The 25,171-nt window shown below is 47.9% G+C and overlaps 1 protein-coding gene across 1 annotated transcript in view; it reads right to left on the reverse strand.

The window, feature by feature from the left end:
* The window catches only part of trdmt1 (tRNA aspartic acid methyltransferase 1), a 105,486-nt gene extending 81,223 nt beyond the window's left edge, over nucleotides 1-24,263 (reverse strand). The window contains exon 1 of the mRNA XM_038798029.1: nucleotides 24,106-24,263. Coding sequence (XP_038653957.1) covers nucleotides 24,106-24,181 — 76 coding nt within the window. The 5' untranslated portion in view covers nucleotides 24,182-24,263. The remainder of the gene's footprint in view (nucleotides 1-24,105) is intronic.
* Between the last annotated feature and the right edge of the window lie 908 nt (nucleotides 24,264-25,171).

The following is a 25,171-nucleotide window of genomic DNA, read 5'->3' on the forward strand; positions in this document are numbered from 1 at the left end:
ACCCAAGTCTCTCTGAACAGCGGCATGCTTTAATATTTTATCGTTTAAATAATAATCCCGTTTGCTGTTATTCCTACCAAAATGGATAACCTCACATTTGTCAACATTGTATTCCATCTGCCAGACCCGAGCCCATTCACTTAACCTATCCAAATCCCTCTGCAGACTTCCAGTATCCTCTGCACTTTTCGCTTTACCACTCATCTTAGTGTCATCTGCAAACTTGGACACATTGCCCTTGGTCCCCAACTCCAAATCATCTATGTAAATTGTGAACAATTGTGGGCCCAACACTGATCCCTGAGGGACACCACTAGCTACTGATTGCCAACCAGAGAAGCACCCATTAATCCCCACTCTTTGCTTTCTATTAATTAACCAATCCTCTATCCTTGCTACTACTTTACCCTTAATGCCATGCATCTTTATCTTATGCAGAAATCTTTTGTGTGGCACCCAACTACTTTACCCTTAATGCCATATAGACAAAGTCAAAGATGCAATACGATACTTTGAATGCGAGTCTTTGCAGGTCATCAAGTCTACAAGTCCAGACGGAGCAACTGGAGAGAGGGATAATCACGGGTTTAAGTAGTGTGAATTGTCTCAAGCCAGGACAGTTGGTAGGATTTCGCAAGCCAAGGCCAGATGGTGGGGGGTGAATATAATGCGTCATGAAGTCAAGGTCCCGGTTGAGGCCGCACGCATGTGTGCGGAACCTGGCTGGAAGGTTCCGCTCAGCGATTCTGCGTTGTCGCGTGTCCTGAAGGCCTCCTTGGAAAACGCTTACCCGAAGATCAGAGGCTGAATGCCTTTGACTGCTGAAGTGTTCCCCAACTGGAAGGGGACATTCCTGTCTGGCGATTATCACGCGATGTCCGTTCATCCATTATCGGAGCGTCTGCATGGTCTTGCCAATGTACCACACTTCGGGACATTCTTTCCTGCAGCGTATGAGGTAGACAAAGTTGGCCAAGTTGCACGAGTATGTACCATGTACCTGGTGGGTGGTGTTCTTACGTGTAATGGTGGTACCCATGTCGATGATCTGGCACGTCTTGCAGAGATTGCCATGGCAGGGTTGTGTGGTGTTGTGGTCACTGTTCTGAAGGCTGGGTAGTTTGCGCAAATATATATGTTGCTGGAACCCACCTTTTCATTCACCTGAGTAAGGAGCAGTGCTCCAAAGCTAGGGATTCGAACCAAACCTGTTGGACTTTAACCTGGTGTTGTAAGACTTCTTACTGTGCTCACCCCAGTCCAACGCCGGCATCTCCACATCATAGTTTACCATGGTCACGTTGACATCTTCCAATTCTGATAATGGTTTTGACTGATTGGAGGAAATATGGGCACACGTTTGGGAGGTGACATGTTCACAGATACTGGAGAAGAAAGCGACTTGAAGATGAAAGAGTAGTTTGCTGGGACACTTTTACCATTGAGAATTGCTTTCATTGTTATATTTAGAATGCCAGTTGAGGAGGAAACTTCAATTCTAAATGTTTAATAAAAATCTAATTTAAGGGAGGACTTGCACAGCCACAGTTTAAAATGAAAATTATTCAAAAAATCAACTAGAAGTCATCCTTCCTGTACTACCAAAGGTCGACCCCAGCAACTTTAACTCTTAACGCCGACTTGCTGAAAATCCTGGCACAATTCCAGAACATAAAGTGGACGAAAAGATGACATTAAACAAAAAAAAAATGGATTGTGGATCTATGCGGCTAATAGTTATATATCTGCATGTAATTCATTTTATTTCACAAACTTAGATTCTTTGCCAAACTAAAGTGATTGGAAGCATCAGACATACAACTGAGCTATAACTGCAGATGAGATGTTGCAAATTTGAAACTGCCCTAGATATCTGGGATTCAAGTTCCGTCTCAGTGGTAGCACTTTGGCCCAAGTTAGAAGAGATGATGAGTTCAAACCCAACTCTTCAGACTTGAGCACACAATCCAGCTGACACTCTAGTGCAGATCTATCTTTTAGATCAGCTGTTAAGCTGGGATGTCCTTTTCAGATGGATGTAAAAGATCTCAGAGCACTACTTAAAGAAGAGCAGCGGAGTTCTTCCCAGTGTCCTAGTGTATATCAATCTCTCAAACATCATCGCTGAAACAGATCAGGCCATACAACTCATTGCTGTTTATGGAACCTTGATGTGTGTAAATTAGCTGCAGTGTTTCTTACGTTACAACAGTGACTACATTTCAAGCCTGAAAAGCAATTTTGTGCATCCTATGCTTATTTGAAAGGTACTATATAAATGCAATTTCTTATTTCTTTCTTTACTGGTGTCAGCACATCTTACTTTAATGGTATTGATTCACTATGGGAACACCACCACCTCCAAGGCACACATATAGAACATAGAACTGTCCAGCACAGTACAGGCCCTTCAGCCCATGATGTTGTGCCAACCATTTATCCTAATCTAAGATCAAACTAACCTACACCCCTTCAATTTACTGCTGTCCATGTGCCTGTCTAAGAGTCACTTCAATGTCCCTAATGACTCTGACTCCACCACCTCTGCTGGCAGTGCATTCCACACACCCATCACTCTCTGTGTAAAGAACCTACCTCTGACATCTCCCCTATACCTTCCTCCAATCACCTTAAAATCATGTCCCCTTGTGTCAGCCATTTCCACCCTATCCACTCTATCCATGCCTCTCATCACCTTGTACACCTCCATCAAGTCACCTCTCTGCCTTCTTCGCTCCAGTGAGAAAAGCCTGAGCTCCCTCAACCTTTCTTCATAAGACATGCCCTCCAGTCCAGGCAGCATCCTGGTAAATCTCCTCTGTACCCTCTCCAAAGCATTCACATCCTTCCTATAATGAGGCGACCAGAACTGGACACAATATTCCAAGTGTGGTCTAACTAAAGCTGCAGCAAAACTTTGCGGCTCTTAAACTCAATCCCCCTGTTCTTGAAAGCCAACACACCATACGCCTTCTTCACCTGGGTGGCAACTTTGAGGGATTACGTGGACCCCAAGATTCCTCTGTTCCTCCACACTTCCAAGAATCCTGCCTTTAACCCTGTATTCAGCATTCAAATTCGACTTTACAAAATGAATCACTTCACATTTATCAAGGTTGAACTCCATCTGCCACTTCTCAGACCAACTCTGCATCCTGTCAATGTCCTGTTGTAACCTGCAACAACCCTCAACACTATCTTCAACTCCCCCAACCTTCGTGTCATCGGCAAACTTACTAACCCACCCTTCCACTTCCTCATCCAAGTAATTTATAAAAACCACAAAAAGCTACATCATCCTGACTCGGAACTATATCGCTGTTCTTTCACTATTACTGGATGAAAATCCTTGAGCTCGCTTCCCTACAGCACAGCAGTGTACCTACATCAGATGGTCTGCCACAGCTCAAGGCAGCTCACTACCACCTTCTCAAGGGCAATAGGAATGGGTAGCAATTGCTAGCCTCGCCAGTAACAACCGCATCTCATGAAAGCATACAAAATGCCATGTGTCCAGTATTGGATTACAAATGGCATATCTTTTTGACTCAAAGCAAAATCTATTTCTTTCGCACAAGCATTTCAGGTAATTTCTCCAAAAGTGGGCCAAACTAACAGTAGATGAGGCAAGCCTTAATGACAATAGTTAAGCAGTTTTATTTTGCACTGCACTGAACAGCATATGAGGTAGTAGTTATGATCAGACTAACTTAATTCAACCAGTAAAACTGATCTTCATGGAATGACGTGTAATAAAATGCGAGACTACCACACTTCAATGGACTTTCTCATCCAAATGAAATAACTCCTCTGCATTCTGTTCCAGGGTCCTCTTTTTTAAACTTTTAAATCTATCCGCAGCAGTTTTCCCTAACTCCCACACAGCCCAACTCAGATTGGATACCTTCCCACAAACTCTGCCAAAACACCAGCCTAACTTGACAACGGCCCCCGCTGAGTTCAAATGATCAAATAGTAGCAGAAAACTGAATTCAAATGTTCACAGGAATATCAAACTTTCATTGTCCCAAGGCAGCTTATATGAAAAATTAATCTGCAGCTACTGCCAGTCCTGCTGCCCTGTATTTAAGCCTCAGTGGTAGCATAATTTAAAAACATATATTGTAATAATTAGGAGGAGTAGGCCATTCAATGCCTCAATACTCCTCTGCCACTCAATAAAATCATGGCTGATCAGAATGCAGCTGTAACTTCCATTTTCCTGTTTACCTCACATAAACTTGATTCCCCTAGATCAAAAATCTGTCTACCTCAGTCTTGATTATGTCCAATGTCCCAATCTCCACTACTCTCTAGGGTAGAGAATTTCAGACTAACAACACTCCCGGGAGTCAAAGTTTCTTCTCATCACTCTCTTAAATGGAGGACCCTTATTTTTAAACTGTGTAACCTGGTTCTAGATTCCCCCATAAGGGGAATCTGCATTTACCCTGTCAAGTACTCAAGCCCTCTCAGAATCTTCTATGTTTCAATAAGATCACCTCTCATTTCTTCTAAGCTTGAATAAGTATAGGCCCAAATTATTCAACCTTTCCTCATAACACAACCCCTTTATCCCAAGAATCAGCCTAGTTAACCTTTGCTGAACCTTTGCTGAACTTCTCACAATGCAAGTAAATCTTTTGTTAAGGAGACCAAAACTGTGCGCAGTACTCTATATACAATATCACCAAAATTTTGTACACTTGTTGCAAAACTTCCCCACTTTTATATGTGTTCCCCCTTGCAATAAAGGCCAATATTTGATTTGACTTCTTAATTATTTGCTGTATGCTAACTTTTTAATGATTCAAGTACAAAGACACACGATTCCTCTCCAGCTCCTTAGTCTCTCACCATTTAAATAATATTCTTATTTTCTATTATTTCTGCCAAAGTGAACAAGCTCACATTTTCCACACTATATTCAATCTGCCAAATTTGTGCCTACTCGCTTAACCTATCTGTATCCCTTTGCATCCTCATCACAACTTGTATTCCTACCTTTATATTATCAGTAAATGTGACTATAATATTGGTCTCTTCTTTCAAGTCATTAATGTAGATTATAAATAGTTGAAGCTCAGCATTGATCTCTGAGGCACTCCACGAGTTAGTCTGTCAACCTGAAAATGAACCATTTATCTTGACACTCTGTTTTCTGTTAGTTAACCAATCCTTTACCCATGCTCATATCAATGATATCTTAATAATGGATTGGAGCATTTCTCAATGACAGATGTTAGACTACCTGGCCAATAGTTTCCTGCTTTCAGTCTCCCTCCTTTCTTAAATTGCAGTTATCCAGTCCCCTGGGATCTTTCCAGATTCTAGGGAATTTTGAAAGATTATAACCAATGCATCCACTATCTCTACAGCCACTTTTTTTTAGACCGTGGATGTAGCACATCAGGTCCAGGAGACATCTCAGCCTTTAGTGCCATTAGTTTTCCTGGTACCTTTGCTCCAATGATTGTGATTATTTTGAGTTCCTTTCTTCCTTTTGGCTCTCGATTTTCGACTGTCTTGGGATTTGGTTAAGTTTCTTACTGTGAAGACAAATATAAACTACTTGTTCAAAGTCTCTGTCTTTCCTTGGTTCCCACTATTAATTCTCCAACCTCACCCTCCATGGGTATACTATATGAACTAACAAATTATCAGTGGAGGACTTTGTAGTTTGTCCCCATATAAAGAAGACAATCACATTTTGGACTCTGAAACTGAAAACATTCCTTTGTGATAGTTAAGTTGCTGATCAGCAACTTATTTCCAGAGATAATATTTAATCAAAACATAAAAGCAAGAGTTCGCTCCTTCAGCCTGTTATGCCTTTTTATTAGATCAGCCTTGATCTGAACCTCAATTTCATCTAGCAGGTTTTGATCTCTCGAAACAAAATAAATACTTTCATGTGAAGCACATTGGATTGCCATAAAAATTCATCTAGTTCATGATTATTCAAGGTCTAACCACATTCAGCAGTTTCATCCAGGGGTTCCGTTATCATAAGATGAGAAGTGGAGATGGTCACTGATGGTTGGACAACATCCAGAACCATTCGCAATTCCTCAGATACTTAAGCAGTCCTTGTCTGTATGCAGCAAGAGCTGGTCAACATTCAGGCTTGGTTCTTAAGTGGCAAGCAATGCTCTTGCCACACAAGTGGCTGGAAATTACCATCTCTAGTAAGGCAGAATCTAACCATCTACCTTGATATTCAATACAAACAAGGAGCAGGAGTCGGCCATTCAGCCCCTCGAGCATGCTCCGTCATTCAATAAGATCATGGCTGATCTGACAGTAATGTCAAAGCTTCACTCCATTTACTCCCGGTTGCCTATCATCAGCACCCCCCCCCCCCCCCCCCCCCCCCTTGCATCCCAAGAATCTATCCACGTCTAGTTTAAAAATATTCAAAGACTCTGCTTACACAACCTTTTCAGGAAGAAAACTCCAAAGACTCAAAACCCTCTGGAGTGAAATCATCTCCGAATTAAATGGGAGACCCTTTCTTTTTAAACAGTGACCCCTAGTTCTAGATTCTCCACAAGAGGAAACATCCTCTCCACGTCCACCCTGTCAATGCTCCTCAGGTTCTTACATGTTTCAATCAAGTCGCCTCTTACTCTTCTAAACTACAGTGGATACAATCCTAACCCTTCCTCATAAGACGACCTACCCAATCCAGGAATTGGTTTGATAAACCTTCTGAAATGTTTCCAACACATTTCCATCTTTCCTTAAATAAGGTGACCAATATTGTACACAGTACACCAAATATGTTCTCACTAGTCCCTTGTGCAAATGAAGCATAACCTCCCTACTTTTGTATTTAATTTCCCAAGCAATGAGAACTTCTATTAGCTTTCCCAATTACTCGCTGTACCTGCAGGCTAGCCTTTTGTGACTCATGGACTAGGACACCCAGATCCCTCTGAATCTGAGCTCTGCAATCTCTCACCATTTAGATAATATGCTTCTTTCTTATTCTCCCTGCCGAAATGGACAATTTCAGTTTCCCACATTACACTCCATTTGGAAATCTTTGCCCACTCACTTAACCTATATTTTTTGTAGCCTCCTTATGTCCTTTTAACAACTTACTTTCTTACCTATCTTTGTATTATCAGCAAAATTTGGATTTGGAGCATCCACGATGCTGAGGAAGTAATGGACAGCACATTCAGTGAGTTGGTCATACCGCAGTTAAACATTACTGAGGGAGACAGGAAATGGGTGACCACCAGACAGAGGAAGAGTAGGAAAGCAGTGCAGGGGTCACCTGCAGTCATCTCCCTCCAAAACAGATATATTGTTTTGGATACAGTTGGGGGAGATGGCTCACCAGGGGCAGGTAGCAGCAGCCAGGTTCATGACACTGTGGCTGGCTCTGCTGTGCAGGAGGGCAGGAAAAAGAGTGGGAGAGCTATAGCAATAGGGGACTCGATGGTAAGTGGAATAGACAGGCATTTCTGCAGACGCAAATGAGACTCCAGGATGGTATGTTGCCTCCCTGGTGCAAAGGTCAAGGACGCCTCGGAACGGCTGCAGGACATTCTGGAGGTGGTGGGTGAACAGCCAGCTGTCATAGTGCATATAGGGACCAACGATATAGGCAGAAAATATGGTGAGGTCCTAGAAGCTGAATTTAGGGAGTTAGGAATTAAGCTAAAAAGTAGCACCTCAAAGGTAGTAATCTCATGATTGCTACCTGTGCCACGTGCTAGTCAGAGTAGAAATGTCAGGATCGATAAGATGAATACGTGGCTTGAGAGAAGGTTCAAGAGAGAGGGATTCAAATTCCAGGGACATTGGAACCGATTCTGGGGGAGGTGGGACCAGTACAAACCGGATGGTCTACACCTGGGACTGGAACCAATGTCCCAGGAGGACTGTTTGCTTGTGCTGTTGGCAGAGGGTTTAAACTAATGTGGCAGGGGGATGGGAACCGATGCAGGACGCCGGAGAGAAGTAAAGTAGGGACAAAAACAAAAGGCAGTAAGGGGAAAAGTGAAAGCAGAGAAATCAAAGTCAAAAATCAAAAAGGCCCACAATACAGAGTATAGAGACTGTGGAGAACTCAGTGAATGGGTCCAGTAAGGCGAAGAAAAATATAACATAGGGAGAGTGTCCAAAAAATGGCCGGACAGATGGTCTGAGAAAGCAGGGCAGAGAGCAAGGGAAGTCTAGATTAAACTGCATTTATTTCAATGCAAGAGTCCTGGCAGGCAAGGCAGATAAACTCAGGGCATGGATGGGTACATGGGACTGGGATATTATAGCTATTACAGAAACATGGCTAAGGTGGGGCAGGACTAGCAGCTCAATATTCCAGGGTACAGATGCTGCAGAAAAAATAGAACAGGAGGTAAAGAGAGGAGGAGGAGTTGCGTTTTTGATTAGGGAGAACATCACGGTAGTACTGAGAGGGGATATGTCCGAGGGTTTGCCCACTGAGTTTATATGGGCAGAATTGAAAAATAAGAAAGGAGAGAAAGATTGTACTACAGGCCTCCAAATAGTCAGCAGGAAATTGAGGAGCAAATATGTAAGGAGACTACAGATAGCTGTAAGAAACATAGGGTGGTAATAGCTGGGGACTTTAACTTTCCCAACATTGACTGGGACAGACATAGCATTAAGGACTTGGATGGAGGGAACTTGGTTGTGTATGCAGGAGGAATTTCTCATTCAGTATGTGGAAGGTCTGACTAGAGAGGGGGAAAAACTTTATCTCCTCTTGGGAAATAAGGAAGGGCAGGTGACAGAAGTATTAGTGAGGAATCACTTTGGGACCAGTGACCATGATTCCATTAGTTTTAAGACAGAACATAGAACATAGGACATTACAGCGCAGTACGGGCCCTTCGGCCCTCGATGTTGCACCGACCTGTGAAACCATCTGAAGCCTATCTGACCTACACTATTCCATTTTTTTTTTAGAACAGTACAGCACAGAACAGGCCCTTCGGCCCTCGATGTTGTGCCGAGCATTGATCACCCTACTCAAACCCACGTATCCACCCGTAACCCAACAACCCCCCCCCTAACCTTACTTTTTTTTTTTAGGACACTACGGGCAATTTAGCATGGCCAATCCACCTAACCCGCACATCTTTGGACTGTGGGAGGAAACCGGAGCACCCGGAGGAAACCCACGCACACACGGGGAGGACGTGCAGACTCCGCACAGTGACCCAGCCGGGAATCGAACCTGGGACCCTGGAGCTGTGAAGCATTTATGCTAACCACCATGCCACCGTCCATATGTCTATCCAGTGACCACTTAAATGCCCTTAAAGTTGGCGAGTCTACTACTGTTGCAGGCAGGGCGTTCCACACCCCTACTACTCTCTGAGTAAAGAAACTGCCTCTGACATCTGTCCTATATCTACCACCCCTCAATTTAAAGCTATGACCCCTCGTGTTGGTCATCACCATCCGAGGAAAAAGACTCTCACTGTCCACCCTATCTAACCCTCTGACTATCTTATATGTCTCTATTAAGTCACCTCTCAGCCTTCTCCTCTCTAACGAAAACAACCTCAAGTCCCTGAGCCTTTCCTCGTAAGACCTTCCCCACATACCAGGCAACATCCTAGTAAATCTCCTCTGAACCCTTTCCAAAGCTTCCACATCCTTCCTATAATGTGGTGACCAGAACTGCACGCAGTACTCCAGGTGCGGCCGCACCAGAGTTTTGTACAGCTGCAGCATGACCCCGTGTCTCCGAAACTCAATCCCCCTACTGATAAAGGCTAGCACACCATATGCCTTCTTAACAGCCCTATTAACCTGGGTGGCAACTTTCAGGGATTTATGTACCTGGATGCCGAGATCTCTCTGTTCATCTACACTACCAAGAATCTTGCCATTAGCCCAGTACTCTGCATTCCTGTTACTCCTTCCAAAGTGAACCACCTCACACTTTTCCGCATTAAACTCCATCTGCCACCTCTCAGCCCAGCTCTGCAGCTTATCTATGTCCCTCTGTAATCTATAACATCCTTCAGCACTATCCACAACTCCACCGACCTTCGTGTCATCTGCAAATTTACTAACCCATCCTTCTACACCCTCTTCCAGGTCATTTATAAAAATGACAAACAGCAGTGGCCCCAAAACAGATCCTTGCGGTACACCACTAGTAACTAAACTCCAGGATGAACATTTGCCATCAACCACCACCCTCTGTCTTCTTTCAGCTAGCCAATTACTGATCCAAACCGCTAAATCACCTTCAATCCCATACTTCCGTATTTTCTGCAATAGCCTACCGTGGGGAACCTTATCAAACGCCTTACTGAAATCCATATACACCACATCAACTGCTTTACCCTCATCCTCCTGTTTGGTCACCTTCTCAAAAAACTCAATAAGGTTGGTGAGGCATGACCTACCCTTCACAAAACCGTGTTGACTATCGCTAATCAACTTGTTCTTTTCAAGATGATTATAAACCCTATCTCTTATAACCTTTTCCAACATTTTACCCACAACCAAAGTAAGGCTCACAGGTCTATAATTACCAGGGTTGTCTACTCCCCTTCTTGAACAAGGGGACAACATTTGCTATCCTCCAGTCTTCCGGCACTATTCCTGTCGACAAAGACGACATAAAGATCAAGGACAAAAGCTCTGCAATCTCCTCCCTGGCTTCCCAGAGAATCCTAGGATAAATCCCATCTGGCCCAGGGGACTTATCTATTTTTACACTTTCCAAAATTGCTAACACCGCCTCCTTGTGAACCTCAATCCCATCTAGCCTGGTCGACTGTACCCGAGTATTCTCCTCGACAACATTGTCTTTCTCCAGTGTAAACACTGACGAAAAATATCCATTTAACGCTTCCCCTATCTCCTCTGATTCCACACACAACTTTCCACTACTATCCTTGATTGGCCCTAATCTTACTCTAGTCATTCTTTTGTTCCTGATATACCTATAGAAAGCCTTAGGGTTTTCCTTGATCCTATCCGCCAACGACTTTTCGTGTCCTCTCCTCGCTCTTCTTAACTCTCCCTTTAGGTCCTTCCTGGCTAACTTGTAACTTTCAAGTGCCCTAACTGAGCCTTCATGTCTCATCCTAACATAAGCCTTCTTCTTCCTCTTGACAAGTAGGAGAATGATAGATCTGGTCCAAAAGTTAAAATTCTAAATTGGGGCAAGGCCAATTTTGATGGTACAGTAGTCCCCCGTTATACCGCGCTCCGCAATACCACGGTTCACGATATACCGCGGGGGGGCTGATGGACCCCAACAGTCAGTTGTGTCAATTTCAGCGGCCGGCTCCGGAGAGGGAAGCTGCTCTCACTGAAATAATCAGCCGGCCGCTGAAATTGACACTGCCGGCTGCTCTCTCCCTCCAATCCAACTTTTAAGTTTTAATGTTTCTGATTGGAGGGAGAGAGCAGCGGGCAGTGTCAATTTCAGCGGCTAGCTGATTATTTCAGTGAGAGAGCAGTTTCCCTCTCCGGATCAAAGTGAGCCGTCCGCTGAAATTGACACTGCCCGCTGCTCTCTCCCTCCAATCAGAAACATTAAAACTTAAAAGTTGGATTGGAGGGAGAGAGCAGCGGGCAGTGTCAATTTCGGCGGCCGGCTCACTTTGATCCAGAGAGGGAAGCTGCTCTCTCACTGAAACAATCAGCTGGCCGCTGAAATTGACACTGCCGAGGGGGGGCGGGTGTTGGGGGGGGAGAAGAGGGGGGGCGGGTGTTTGGGGGGGGGGGGGAGAAGAGGGGGGGGGGAGAAGAGGGGGGGGGGGGGAGAAGAGGGGGGGGAAAGAGAGGGGGGGGAGAAGAGAGGAGGGGGGAGAAGAGAGGGGGGAGAAGAGAGGGGGGAGAAGAGAGGGGGGAGAAGAGGGGGGGAGAAGAGGGGGGAGAAGAGGGGGGGAGAAGAGGGGGGGGGAGAAGAGGGGGGGGAGAGAGGGGGGAGAGGAGGGGGAGAGGAGGGGGGGAGAGGAGGGGGGGAGAGGAGGAGGGGGAGAGGAGGGGGGGGAGAGGAGGGGGGGGAGAGGAGGGGGGGGAGAGGAGGGGGGGAGAGGAGGGGGGGGGAGACGAGGGGGGAGAGGAGGGGGGGAGGAGAGGAGGAGGGAAGAGGAGGGGGGAGAGGAGGGGGGGAGAGGAGGGGGGGGAGAGAGGAGGGGGGGGAGAGAGGAGGGGGGGGGAGAGGAGGGGGGGGGAGAGGAGGGGGGGGAGAGGAGGGGGGGAGAGGAGGGGGGAGAGGAGGGGGGGGAGAGGAGGGGGGAGAGGAGGGGGGGAGAGAGGGGGGGGAGAGGAGGGGGGGAGAGGAGGGGGGGGAGAAGAGGGGGGGAGAAGAGGGGGGAGAGAAGAGGGGGGGAGAAGAGGGGGGGGGGAAGAGGGGGGGAGGGAAGAGGGGGGGAGAAGAGGGGGGAGAAGAGGGGGGGAGAAGAGGGGGGAGAAGAGGGGGGAGAAGAGGGGGGAGAAGAGGGGGGAGAAGGAGGGGGGAGAGAAGAGGGGGGAGAAGAGGGGGGAGAAGAGGGGGGAGAAGAGGGGGGAGAAGAGGGGGGCGAGAAGAGGGGGGAGAAGAGGGGGAGAAGAGGGGGGAGAAGAGGGGGGAGAAGAGGGGGGAGAAGAGGGGGGAGAAGAGGGGGGAAGAAGAGGGGGGAGAAGGGGAGCAGAGGGGGAGAAGAGGGGGGAGAAGAGGGGGGAGAAGAGGGGGGACGAAGAGGGGGGAGAAGAGGGGGGAGAAGAGGGGGGAGAAGAGGGGGGGGAGAAGAGGGGGGGGAGAAGAGGGGGGGGAGAAGAGGGGGGGGGAGAAGAGGGGGGGAGAAGAGGGGGGGGAGAAGAGGGGGGGGAGAAGAGGGGGGGGAGAGAAGAGGGGGGGGGGAGAAGAGGGGGGGGAGAAGAGGGGGGGGAGAAGAGGGGGGGGGGAGAACGAGGGGGGGGGAAGAGGGGGGGGGGGAGAAGAGGGGGGGGAGAAGAGGGGGGGAGAAGAGGGGGGCGGATGTTGGGGGGGGAGAAGACGGGGGGGGGGTGTTGGGGGGAGAAGAGGGGGGGGGTGTTGGGGGGGAGAAGAGGGGGGTGGGTGTTGGGGGGGGAGAAGAGGGGGGGGCGGGTGTTGGGGGGGAGAAGAGGGGGGGCGGGTGTTGGGGGGGGAGAAGAGGGGGGCGGGTGTTGGGGGGGGAGAGGAGGGGGGGCGGGTGTTGGGGGGGAGAGGAGGGGGGGGGCGGGTGTTGGGGGGGAGAGGAGGGGGGCGGGTGTTGGGGGGGAGAGGAGGGGGGGCGGGGTGTTGGGGGGGAGAGGAGGGGGGGAGAGGAGGGGGGGCGGGTGTTGGGGGGGGAGAGGAGGGGGGGCGGATGTTGGGGGGGAGAGGAGGGGGGGGCGGGTGTTGGGGGGGAGAGGAGGGGGGCGGGTGTGTTGGGGGGGGAGAGGAGGGGGGGGCGGGTGTTGGGGGGGGAGAGGAGGGGGGGGGGGGTGTTGGGGGGGAGAGGAGGGGGGGCGGATGTTGGGGGGGAGAGGAGGGGGGGCGGGTGTTGGGGGGGAGAGGAGGGGGGCGGGTGTTGGGGGGGAGAGGAGGTGGGGCGGGTGTTGGGGGGGGAGAGGAGGGGGGGAGAGGAGGGGGGGCGGGTGTTGGGGGGGAGAGGAGGGGGGACGGGTGTTGGAGGGGGGTCGGGTGTTGGAGGGGGGTCGGGTGTTGGGGGGCGGCGGGTGTTGGGGGGGAGAGGAGGGGGGCGGGTGTTGGGGGGGGAGAGGAGGGGGGGCGGGTGTTGGGGGGGGAGAGGAGGGGGGGCGGGTGTTGGGGGGGGAGAGGAGGGGGGGCGGGTGTTGGGGGGGAGAGGAGGGGGGGCGGGTGTTGGGGGGGAGAGGAGGGGGGGCGGGTGTTGGGGGGGAGAGGAGGGGGGGCGGGTGTTGGGGGGGGGAGAGGAGGGGGGGCAGGTGTTGGGGGGGAGAGGAGGGGGGGTGGGTGTTGGGGGGGGAGAGGAGGGGGGGCGGGTGTGGGGGGGACCCCCCTGTTGGTGTGGGGGAGACCCCCCTGCGGGTGTGGGGGAGACCCCCCTGCGGGTGTGGGGGAGACCCCCCTGCGGGGTGGGGGGGGAGAGAGGAGGGCCCTGCGGGTGTTGGGGGACGGGGGAGGAGAGGGGGGAGGAGAGGGGGGAGGGGAGAGGGGGGAGGAGAGGGGGGAGGAGAGGGGGGAGGAGAGGGGGGAGGAGAGGGGGGAGGAGAGGGGGGAGGAGAGGGGGGGGAGAGGGGGGAGGAGAGGGGGGAGGAGAGGGGGAGGAGAGGGGGGAGGAGAGGGGGGAGGAGAGGGGGGAGGAGAGGGGGGAGGAGAGGGGGGGGGAGAGGGGGGGAGAGGGGGAGGAGAGGGGGGGAGGAGAGAGGGGAGGAGAGGGGGAGGAGAGGGGGGAGGAGAGGGGGGGAGGAGGGGGGAGGGGGAGGGGGGAGGAGGGGGGAGGGGGGAGGGGGGGGAGGGGGGGAGGAGGGGGGAGGGGGGGAGGAGGGGGAGGGGGGGGAGGAGGGGGGAGGGGGGAGGAGGGGGGAGAGGAGGGGGGAGGGGGGGAGGAGGGGGGAGGAGGGGGGAGGGGGGGGGAGGAGGGGGGAGGGGGCGAGCCGGAGGGTGTGAGGTGGGTGGGGTGGGGTGGGGGGGGGGGGGAGGGGAGAGGAGGAGACAGAGCCCAGTGGGTGTTGGGGGAGAGGAGGAGACAGAGCCAGTGGGTGTTGGGGGAGAGGGGGCGAGCCGGAGGGTGTGGGGGGGGAGAGGGGTCTAGTTGGAGGATTTGGGGGCGAACCGGAGGGTGTGGGGGGAGAGGGGGCGAGCCGGATGGTGTTGGGGGGGAGAGGGGGCGAGCCGGAGGGTGTTGGGGGGGTAGAGGGGGCGAGCCGGAGGGTGTGGGGGGAGAGGGGTCTAGTTGGAGGATGTGGGGGGAGAGGGGGCAAGCCGGAGGAAAAAAAATAAATTGACACTGCCGGCTGCTCTCTCCCTCCAATCAGAAACATTAAAACTTAAAAGTTGGATTGGAGGGAGAGAGCAGCGGGCAGTGTCAATTTCAGCGGCCGGCTGATTATTTCACTGAGAGCAGCTTCTCTCCGGATCAAAGTGAGCCGGCCGCTGAAATTTTAATTGGATCCACGATGGGGGTTTTAAATTTATTTAAAAATCTATGCTAGCGCTTCCCATTGTGAGTCTACGGGGGTCTGACCTCTCCCCCCGCCCCCGCCCCCCCCCCCCCCAGACTCACAATGGGAAGCGCTAGCATAGATTTTTAAATAAATTTAAAACCCCCATCGTGGATATCCGCGGCTCGGTTACAACGCGGGTGGGGGTCTTGGACCCCAACACCCGCGTTATAAAGGGGGACTACTGTATTAGACATGAATTTCAAAAATTGATTGGGGGAGTAATTTGGCAGGCAATGGAATGGCTGGTAAGTGGAAGGCTTTCAAAAGTGTTAGCCAGGGTTCAGGGTAAGCACATTCTTTTTAGAGTGAAAGGAAAGACTGGTAGAAGTCGGGAACTCTGGATGACGCGGGATATTGAGGCCCTGGTCAAAAAGAAGAAGGAGGCACGTGACATGCACAGGCAGCTGGGATGAAGTGGATCTCTTGAAGAGTATGGAGGTTGTTGGAGTAGAGTTCAGAGAGAAACCAGGAGGGCAAAAAGGGTCATGAGATTGCTTTGACAGATATGGCAGAGGAGAATCCAAAGACCTCCCACAAATACATAAAGAGCAAAAGAATAACTAGGGAGACAGAAGGGCCTCTTAAAGATCTACAAGGTCATCTATGCGCGGATCCATTAGAGATGGGTGAGGTCCAAAATGAATATTTCTCATCGGTATTTCCTGTTGGGAAAGGCATGGATGTTAGGGAACTTAGGGAAATAAAAAGTGATGTCTTGAGAGTGTGCATATTACAGAGAAGGAGGTGCTGGAAGTCTTAAAGCACATCAAAGTAGATAAATCCCCAGGGACTGATGAAATTTATCCCAGGACGTTGTGGGAGGCTAGGGAGGAAATTCCAGGTCCGCTAGCAGAGATATTTAAATCGTTAACACCCACAGGTGAGGTGCCTGAAGATTGGAGGGGAGCAAATGTTTAAGAGCTGCAGGGAAAAGCCTCGGAAGTACAGTCCGGCAAGCCTAAAGTCTATGGTGAGTAAATTGTTAGAAGGTATTCTGAGAGATAGGATCTATAGGCATTTAGAGAGGCAAGGACTGATTAGGGACAGTCAGCATGGCTTTGTGAATGGAAAATCATGTTTTACGAATTTGATTGAGTTTTTTAAAGGGGTAACCAAGAAGGTAGATGGTGGCAGTGCATGTTGTCTACATGGACTTTAGCAAGGCCTGTTGCATAAGTTTAAATCTCATGGGATTCAGGGTGAGGTAGCCAATTGGATACTAAATTGGCTTGACGACAGAAGACAAAGGTGGTTGTAGAGGGTTGTTTTTCAAACTGGAGGCCTGTGACCAGCAAGTGTGTCTCATGGATCAGTGCTGGGCCCATTGTTATTTGTTATTTATATTAATGATTTGGATGAGAATTTAGGAGGCATGGTTAGTAAGTTTGCAGATGACACCAAGATTGGTGGCATAGTGGGCAGTGAAGAAAGTTATCCAGGATTGCAACGGGATTTTGATCAGTTGGGCCAGTGGGCCAATGAATGGCAGATGGAGTTTAATTTAGATAAATGTGAAGTGATGCATTTTAGTAGATCGAATCAGGGCAGGACCTACTCAGTTAATGGTAGGGTATTGGGGAGAGTTATAGAACACAGAGATCCAGGAGTACAAGTTCATAGCTCCTTGAAAGTGAATTCACAGGTGGACAGGGTGGTGAAGAAGGCATTCGGTATGCTTGGTTTCCTTGGTCAGAACACTGAATACAAGAGTTGGGATGTCTTGTTGACATTGTACAAGGCATTAGTACGCCACACTTGGAATACTCTGTACAGTTCTGGACACCCTATTCTAGAAAGGATATTATTAAACTAGAAAGAGTGCAGAAAAGATTTACTAGGATGCTACCGGGACTTGATGGTTTGAGTTATAAGCTGGATAGACTGGGATATTTTTCCCTGGAGCGTAGGAGGCTTAGGGGTGATCTTATAGGGTCGATAAAAGAATGAGGGGCATAGATGAGGTAGATAGTCAACATCTTTTCCCAAAGATAGGGGAGTCTAAAACTAGAGGGCATAGTTTAAGATGAGAGGAGAGAGATCCAAAAGCGTCCAGAAGGACAATTTGGTGAGTGTCTGGAACAAGCTGCCAGGAGGAAGTAGTCGAGGTGGGTACAAATTTGTCTTTTAAAAAACTTTTAGACAGTTATAAGGATAAGAGGGAGATGGGCCAAATGTGGGCAATTGGGACTAGCTTAGTGGTAGAAACTGGGCAGCATGGACAAGTTGGACCGAAGGGCCTATTTCCAAGTTGTAAACCTCTATGACTCTACAAGATGCACCTCAGCAACTCATCAAGGCTCCTCAGACAGCACTCTCCAAACTTGCAATCTCTAAAGCCTGAAAGGACAAGAGCAGCTGACACATTGGAGCACTACTACCTGCAAGTTCCCCTGCAAGCCACATACCATCATGACTTGGAAACATATAATCGTTCCTTCACTATCGCTCAGTCAAAATCCTGGAACTCCCTCCCTAACAGCACTATGGATGTATCTACATCACATGGACTGCTGCAGATCAGGAAGGCAGCTAACACCAACTTGTCAAAGACTATCAGGGATGGGCAACAAATGCTGGCTTTGCCAATGATGCCCACAACCCATGAGATAATTTTTTAAAAAGCCATTTCAGGAAGAAAATCTGAACCCTTATCTCCTCGCCAAGTGCAACTCCAGGCGCACACAATGTTGTTGACTTTTAACTGCCCTTCGAAACGGCCCGGCAAGCCAATCAGTTGTAGAAACTGTCACAAAAATGTCAAAAAGGAATAAAACCAGATTGACCACCCATCATTGACCTAGGCACCGGGATGGAAAATCGAATTCCAAGTCTAATTCACCCTGCAAACTCCTTCGTGATGACATTCAGGCTCTTACACCAAAATTGGGAGAACTATCCCAGACTATTGAAGCAACTGCCTAACATACTCACTGCATCATACCTTACAGTTAGGGTCCCAGACACCGACAACATCCCTAGATTTGTCCTGCAGAGGTGGCCTGGAAGTAGCCCTAGGAATCCTCAACATTGAATCTATACCCCATAAAGTATCAGGTGAAACATGGACAAGTGTTAAAATCCCACAGTAAATGACAGATGAGGCCAAAGCAGATTCTATGGATGTCTCAAAAGACCACCCAGATGTTTGTCACACTTGAGCAACAATCAGTCTCACTGAAACCTTGTCTTTCTCACAAGGATTTCCAATGTCCAAGTTCGAAGAACTTGCCTTGGAATTCTTTCCAAACCGGAAGGCTCCAACAAGAATCTGCCTCCAGGGTTTTGACTTTGCATTCCAAGATTCCTTTCCCCTGGATCTCCAAATACATTCAAGCTTCACCTATAAAGCACACTTTCAGATTATCAGCTGTGCCAAACAGAACACCACTGCTCCAAGGTGATGGCCACCTTTGCCCCTTCGGCCTGCAGCACGGAGTCACCAACTGTCAGCTGCTGCCCTTTCGGATCTTCTGGGTTTCTCTGGAGCTCACTTTGCTTCAAATCTGCTCGGCGCAGCTCTCTCTTTATTTGTGAGCCCATTGCTCTGCTCCATTCTCTCAAGTTTACTCGGTTGCTGATCTTGGTCCTTGCCCCTTACCTGGGGCTGCCTTCTGGATCCCCTTTCAGTCCCATTCCCTGGTTTGAACCTTCTCCCCGTCTCCCTCCCTGTACCCTGCTCCCTAGTACACCTTCTCTGGAATGGTGCTCTGATTCAAGTTATCTGTTTTTTCACACTGTTCACTTCTTTACATCCTTTTATTCTGCACATATGTGCAGGACCGGTTTTCCAGCCTAAAGACATGAAAATGAACAAACTGCAGCTATTCTAAGACTGGCACATGCATACAAGCACCAAGGCACTCCAGGAACTGTCATTCCCAACTGTGACTGTTGATTCAAAACCAAGTATTGGAATTTGTTACTGCAAGGAACCACCTGATGATTATTCCCACCTATCATTCACCTTAGCTGATGAATTAATATTCCTCCACATTGTATACCATTGTATTGTCGAGGGCTAACAATGCTTTCAATGTAAAATTATTTTTGCTGCAATAATCGCTGTCACATGGCACAAAATGGTTAAACCAATCCTCAAAGATATTCTTTCAACTCCCGTTTACAACTGGATTTCCATATCACTAGAAAAAATACCTTGGAATTTCCCTTGAAAGCCCTGGGGTTTTTCAAATGGCACACAAAGGTTTAAGTTTAAAGTAACCCGCAGCATTGGCGCTGAGCAGAAGAGTGAGCCTATCTTTAGCAGCTTTGTTACCTGGCATGAATTTCTCCTCTTTGGCAATGTAGGTTCTCAACAGCACTTTTCCCCCAGAGTCCAGTTTCATCCACATTAAAAGCTTGCTGAGCATAATACCCACCCTCTTCAATGATTTTAGCCAATGTCTCAAGAAAAGCACAAGCTGTTTTCTCACTAGCTTCACCCGAGACGCTGATGTTGTGCAAATTGGCCCTGGCTTTAAAAAGGATAAACCATCCCTCCTTACAGTCATTAGACATAAGGCTCGTTATTAGAACTCTCTGCTTGTTGTTTCTTAAGGTCATCATAAAGACTCCCAGCCTTTTCCGAAATTACATCAAAAATCAAAGGAGCACAGCATTGATTTTGTCCTCCAGACAAACGATTAACAGTTTCTCAACCGGAGTAATAAATCCATTCTTAGCTTGTCTTCCAGGATGATCATGGTAGTTTTTCAGGGCAGATCCAAAGCTCTACTGATTTCAATGTGCATCTCACCTTTTCAGACCTCTTAATCATTTTCATCTTTGTTTTTATAGTTCTATGTTTCTTAAAAGAAACATCACTTGCACCAGATTTACACTTTTCTGCCATTATTACGAGCAAAGAAATTCTACATTTTAAGAAAAAGTTCGGAAAAACAAAGGCAAATGGCAAAAATGCATTGGAACACCAAATGAACATTGGTGTACACGTATCAATGGCACTGGCGTGGAGTCGTAAAGTAAAAAGATCACATGGGAAAGTTGAAACAGTGTTAATTTAGAAACATTGTCACATTGGTAAAAAGCTGAGGCCTCAGAATAGATCGCTGGGGAACACCACTTGACATTCCTGTCTACTCCTTCACAGAATGTGTCACAAGATTACCTCCAATTCAATTTGGAGTGTCTTGCATTTTGATTATTTTTTCGTGCAGAACCTTATCAGACGCCTTCTGCAAGTCCATACAAATAATGACACTGGATTGTAAGAGTCCTTCCTGTTATTTCCTTTGTTTCCATTTGTTTTGTTTTAGATCTGTGAACCCATAATCGGGATCAACGCTGGATTCCTGGAGAGAGAAGATTCAAAGTTGAAACAGCCTGCCTGCCAGGACATTGTGTTCCCAGGCTGTGCGTTTGGGAGAGGAGAAGCCAGGTTTTTCTGCACCAGGTGGATCTTCGGAACCTCTTTTGGAGGGAATCAGTTCAATTGGTTAACTGGCAACCAGTGGGTTGGCCAGGGACAGTGTTCTGCCTGATAATGGTCAGTGATCCCGCGTGATGTTTTCTGAGAGAACTTGGCAGAAGTGTTTAGATTTTGGAAGTGAAAGGAACCATCTCTCTCTCTCCTGTTTGCTAAAGTGAAAGAACTGCTCTGTTCTGAAAGCAGCGAGTGCCTGGCACATTTATTAAACAACAAAAGATGAACTCTCATACGCTACTCTATCAACCACAGCTATATAGGTATATACAGATTCATAAGGATAACACAAGTTACAAAACCTATCTTAAACACTCATGTTCACAGTACATAGAACGATACAGCGCAGTACAGGCCCTTCGGCCCTCGATGTTGCACCGACATGGAAAAAAAACTAAAGGCCATCTAACCTACACTATGCCCTTATCATCCATATGCTTATCCAATAAACTTTTAAATGCCCTCAATGTTGGCGAGTTCACTACTGTTGCAGGTAGGGCATTCCACAGCCTCACCACTCTTTGCGTAAAAAACCCACCTCTGACCTCTGTCCTATATCTATTAGCCCTCAATTTAAGGCTATGTCCCCTCGTGCTAGCCACCCCCATCCGCGGGAGAAGGCTCTCGCTGTCCACCCTATCTAACCCTCTGATCATTTTGTATGCCTCTATTAAGTCACCTCTTAACCTTCTTCTCTCTAACGAAAACAACCTCAAGTCCATCAGCCTTTCCTCATAAGATTTTCCCTCCATACAAGAAGAGCATTGGTGCGATGACATATCTAGTAGATGATAGAACATAGAACATTACAGCGTAGTACAGGCCCTTCGGCCCTCGATGTTGCGCCAACCTGTGAAACCACTCTAAAGCCCATCTGCACTATTCCCTTATCATCAATATGTTTATCCAATGAGCATTTAAATGCCCTTAATGTTGGCGAGTCCACTACTGTTGCAGGCAGGGCATTCCATGACCTTGCTACTCTCTGACTAAAGAACCTACCTCTGATATCTGTCCTATATCTATCTCCCCTCAATTTAAAGTTATGTCCCCTCGTGCTAGCCATCACCATTCGAGGAAAAAGGCTCTCACTGTCCATCCTATCTAATCCTCTGATCATCTTGTATGCCTCAATTAAGTCACCTCTTAACCTTCTTCTCTCTAACGAAAACAGCCTCAAGTCCCTCAGCCTTTCCTCATAAGATTTTCCCTCCATACCAGGCAACATCCTGGTAAATCTCCTCTGCACCCGTTCCAAAGCTTCCACGTCCTTCCTATAATGAGGCGACCAGAACTGTACGCAATACTCCAAATGCGGCCGTACTAGAGTTTTGTACAACTGCAACATGACCTCATGGCTCCGGAACTCAATCCCTCTACCAATAAAGGCCAACACACCATAGGCCTTCTTCACAACCCTATCAACCTGGGTGGCAACTTTCAGGGATCTATGTACATGGACACCGAGATCCCTCTGCTCATCCACACTACCAAGAATTTTACCATTAGCCAAATATTCCGCATTCCTGTTATTCTTTCCAAAGTGAATCACCTCACACTTCTCCACATTAAACTCCATTTGCCACCTCTCAGCCCAGCTCTGCAGCTTATCTATGTCCCTCTGTAACCTGCAACATCCTTCCGCACTGTCTACAACTCCACTGACTTTAGTGTCGTCTGCAAATTTACTCACCCATCCTTCTGCGCCCTCCTCTAGGTCATTTATAAAAATGACAAACAGCAACGGCCCCAGAACAGATCCTTGTGGTACGCCACTCGTAACTGAACTCCATTCTGAACATTTCCCATCAACTACCACTCTCTGTCTTCTTTCAACTAGCCAATTTCTGATCCACAGAAATCCACAGTAGGTACACAGTCCGTGCAAGCCAACAGACGAGTTGTGAACAGACACCCTACACTCTGAAACCAAGTGACAGATGCCATCCAAAGTAGATGCGATGAATCTCTCATCAACTTCCCCACATGCTTGTCTCACTGGAACTCTGTTTTTCACATGAGGGTTTCCATTCATCGCTCTCCAAACTCCTCTCCCAAACTATGCTTTTTCTCGGATGTCTTCAACAAGGATCAACCTCCGGGGTTGCAACCTTCCCGTCTCAAGTTCTCCCCCCTAGATCACCACATGCATTGAAGTTTTTCCTTCCAAGCAATCGCTCAGATATCGAGCCATGCCAAAGTAACAGCTTCACAGGCTCATCGTAAGGAGTCACCAACCTTTGCTTATATTGACTGATCTCCTGGCTTCTCGCAAGCCCACTTTATTCCAGGTCTACACCCTGCAGCCCTGTCTTTTAACATGGAGCTTCTGCTCCTGATTCAACAGGTTATGTTTACAATCTCTGAGCTTGTTTCTTGCTTGAGTTGTCGTCTTGGAACTTTTACCTGTCCTGCCCCAGTTTTTGGAGCCTTCTTTAGTTTGGGGCTTGCTTTTCTGTCCCTTTGCATGTCCTTTTGCGTGTCTATTCTGGCACTCGACATAATTCTGCTTCCAACTGAACTGAAACTGTGTTGTCTGTCTCTGTGGGGCCCTTGCTGTTAGGCAAAGCATAGTTTTCCTATTTTATGAGTCAGAAAACCTCATTAAAATGCTGACATCTTTTAAAGTGAGACTAAAACTCAAGTTTCCTTAATACACAACTGCAGGAGTATAAATAAAGCTTAAAGTTAAAATTTAAATATAAGCAAGAGCTTATGCCCAATGTGTACAAATACGAATGTAAATCACTCCAAACCGTATCTGTTTGCTAACAAGATGTAATTGTCTCAATGCCCCTATCTGATATGCCACACATCACCCTTATATCAATGATTTTATTCTCATAATGCCCTTAAATCCTTAATTTAATTAGTGAATACCTTTCCTTTCTCCAACTGGAGATTTACCAGAGAACACAACTTTGCATTGTCAATATTTGAGGTTTGAGATGAGCCTGGCGTATGTGCCTTTAAACCCCCGATTCCAGTCCTGCCCCTTGTCATTTACCACCATGTTGACCACCACCCTAGGCCTGGTCCTGACCCCTTGAGCACCCCTTCTTCCATGTTCAACCCTTTTCTCGGTGTGTACTGTTTCAAGCTCTCGGTAAAGATCAAACTGTGCATTGGTTTCTGTCAGTGGCTCCCCTATTTTCCTGTATCCGGATTCTTCTACAACCCGCAGTTTGTGTGTGAATTACAGGATTGTCTCTTAGTCAAAGCTGACCTTTATCTGGTATTTGGGTGGATGTTCTGCCAGAACCTTGTAACCTTACTCCAAGAGGCTGTCAACATTGACATTTAATACAGTGAGAGGAAAGGAACAGCCAAGAATCCCAAAGAGTAGGACGGCGGGGGAGGGGAGGAGGGGGTGGGGGTGGTACAAGTTACTTGTGAACTGATAACGTGTTTGACAGGAGACCTGATCCAAGCACATTGCACTGCCCCCTGTTTATCGAGCTCCGCTACTGTGGCTCTCCTGCGACTCTCACTTTATTTCTTTACTGCTGTATTACCTTTCAGCGCGTAGTGCATGCCCCCGATGCCGCTGTACAACTCCAACACTCTCAGCGAAGCCTGAGGCTCCATCATAGCAACTGCCCTGTCTCCAAGAGGGAGTCCGCTCCCTCTCTGCTCCGCCGCTGCACTTGAGCCAGGACAAAGGTTCCCCCCTCTGTTCCGGAGGTTGGGCTGTCACAACTTGTCGCGTACCCGCAGCAGCAACACATCCTAAAGACTCACAGAGTTGTCCACGCCGGTGAACCGGGAGAACTCTCCCAAATAGGTTTTTTTTAAAGTTGACAATCGCACCATATATGAGTGAAGCTTTATAGATCCCATTTAGGATTCAAGGCCTGTAAAGAGTTGCTGTGCAGCAATTTTCCAAACAGTGGGTTCTATGAAACATCAGGAAATTCGAAGGTCATGTCTAATATATAAACATAATCATTCTGATTGATTACTTTGAGCGACTAATGCAGTGATTCAGAATATTTATTTCACATTTTTTCCTCCTCCAATAATGTGCTCCATTGCTTGTCCCCATGCCTTAGCATGTCTCCAACAGTTTGGATGCTGATTATTTGAGAAGTGAACCAAACGAACTATCCAAAACCTTTATTGACCTAACATGAAACCAAAGGACATAAGCGTATGACAGGCCACCGTGAAAACATTTACATACCCCTTTTCATAAAAAGAAAATTGCATGCCCTGTTGTATGCAAGTTACTCAACATGAAGAAAATGATCACATATAAACAAAAAATTGTTCTGTCCAGTATGTTCTCTACGCACGCATATTGCAATAATCTTTAGATCAATCTGGTCTTCTAATGATACGTATGTGAGTTGTTATTAGTTTGCCTGGTTCCTGGGGTATCACGTTGCCTATTGGGGAATGTTGTTGCTGTGGCGAGTGTTGGTGCTGTAATTGTTGATGCGAACATACATACGAACATCCAAATTAGGCGCAGGAGCCAGCCATATGGCCCCTCAAGTCTGCTACCCCATTCAGTAAGATGGTGGCTGATCCACTGCATTTGTTGACCTCCAGAGCTGATGGTTATTCAGTTCATTATTC

This window comes from Scyliorhinus canicula, chromosome 5 (genome assembly GCF_902713615.1).
Source record: "Scyliorhinus canicula chromosome 5, sScyCan1.1, whole genome shotgun sequence".
Taxonomy (NCBI): Eukaryota; Metazoa; Chordata; class Chondrichthyes; order Carcharhiniformes; family Scyliorhinidae; genus Scyliorhinus; species Scyliorhinus canicula.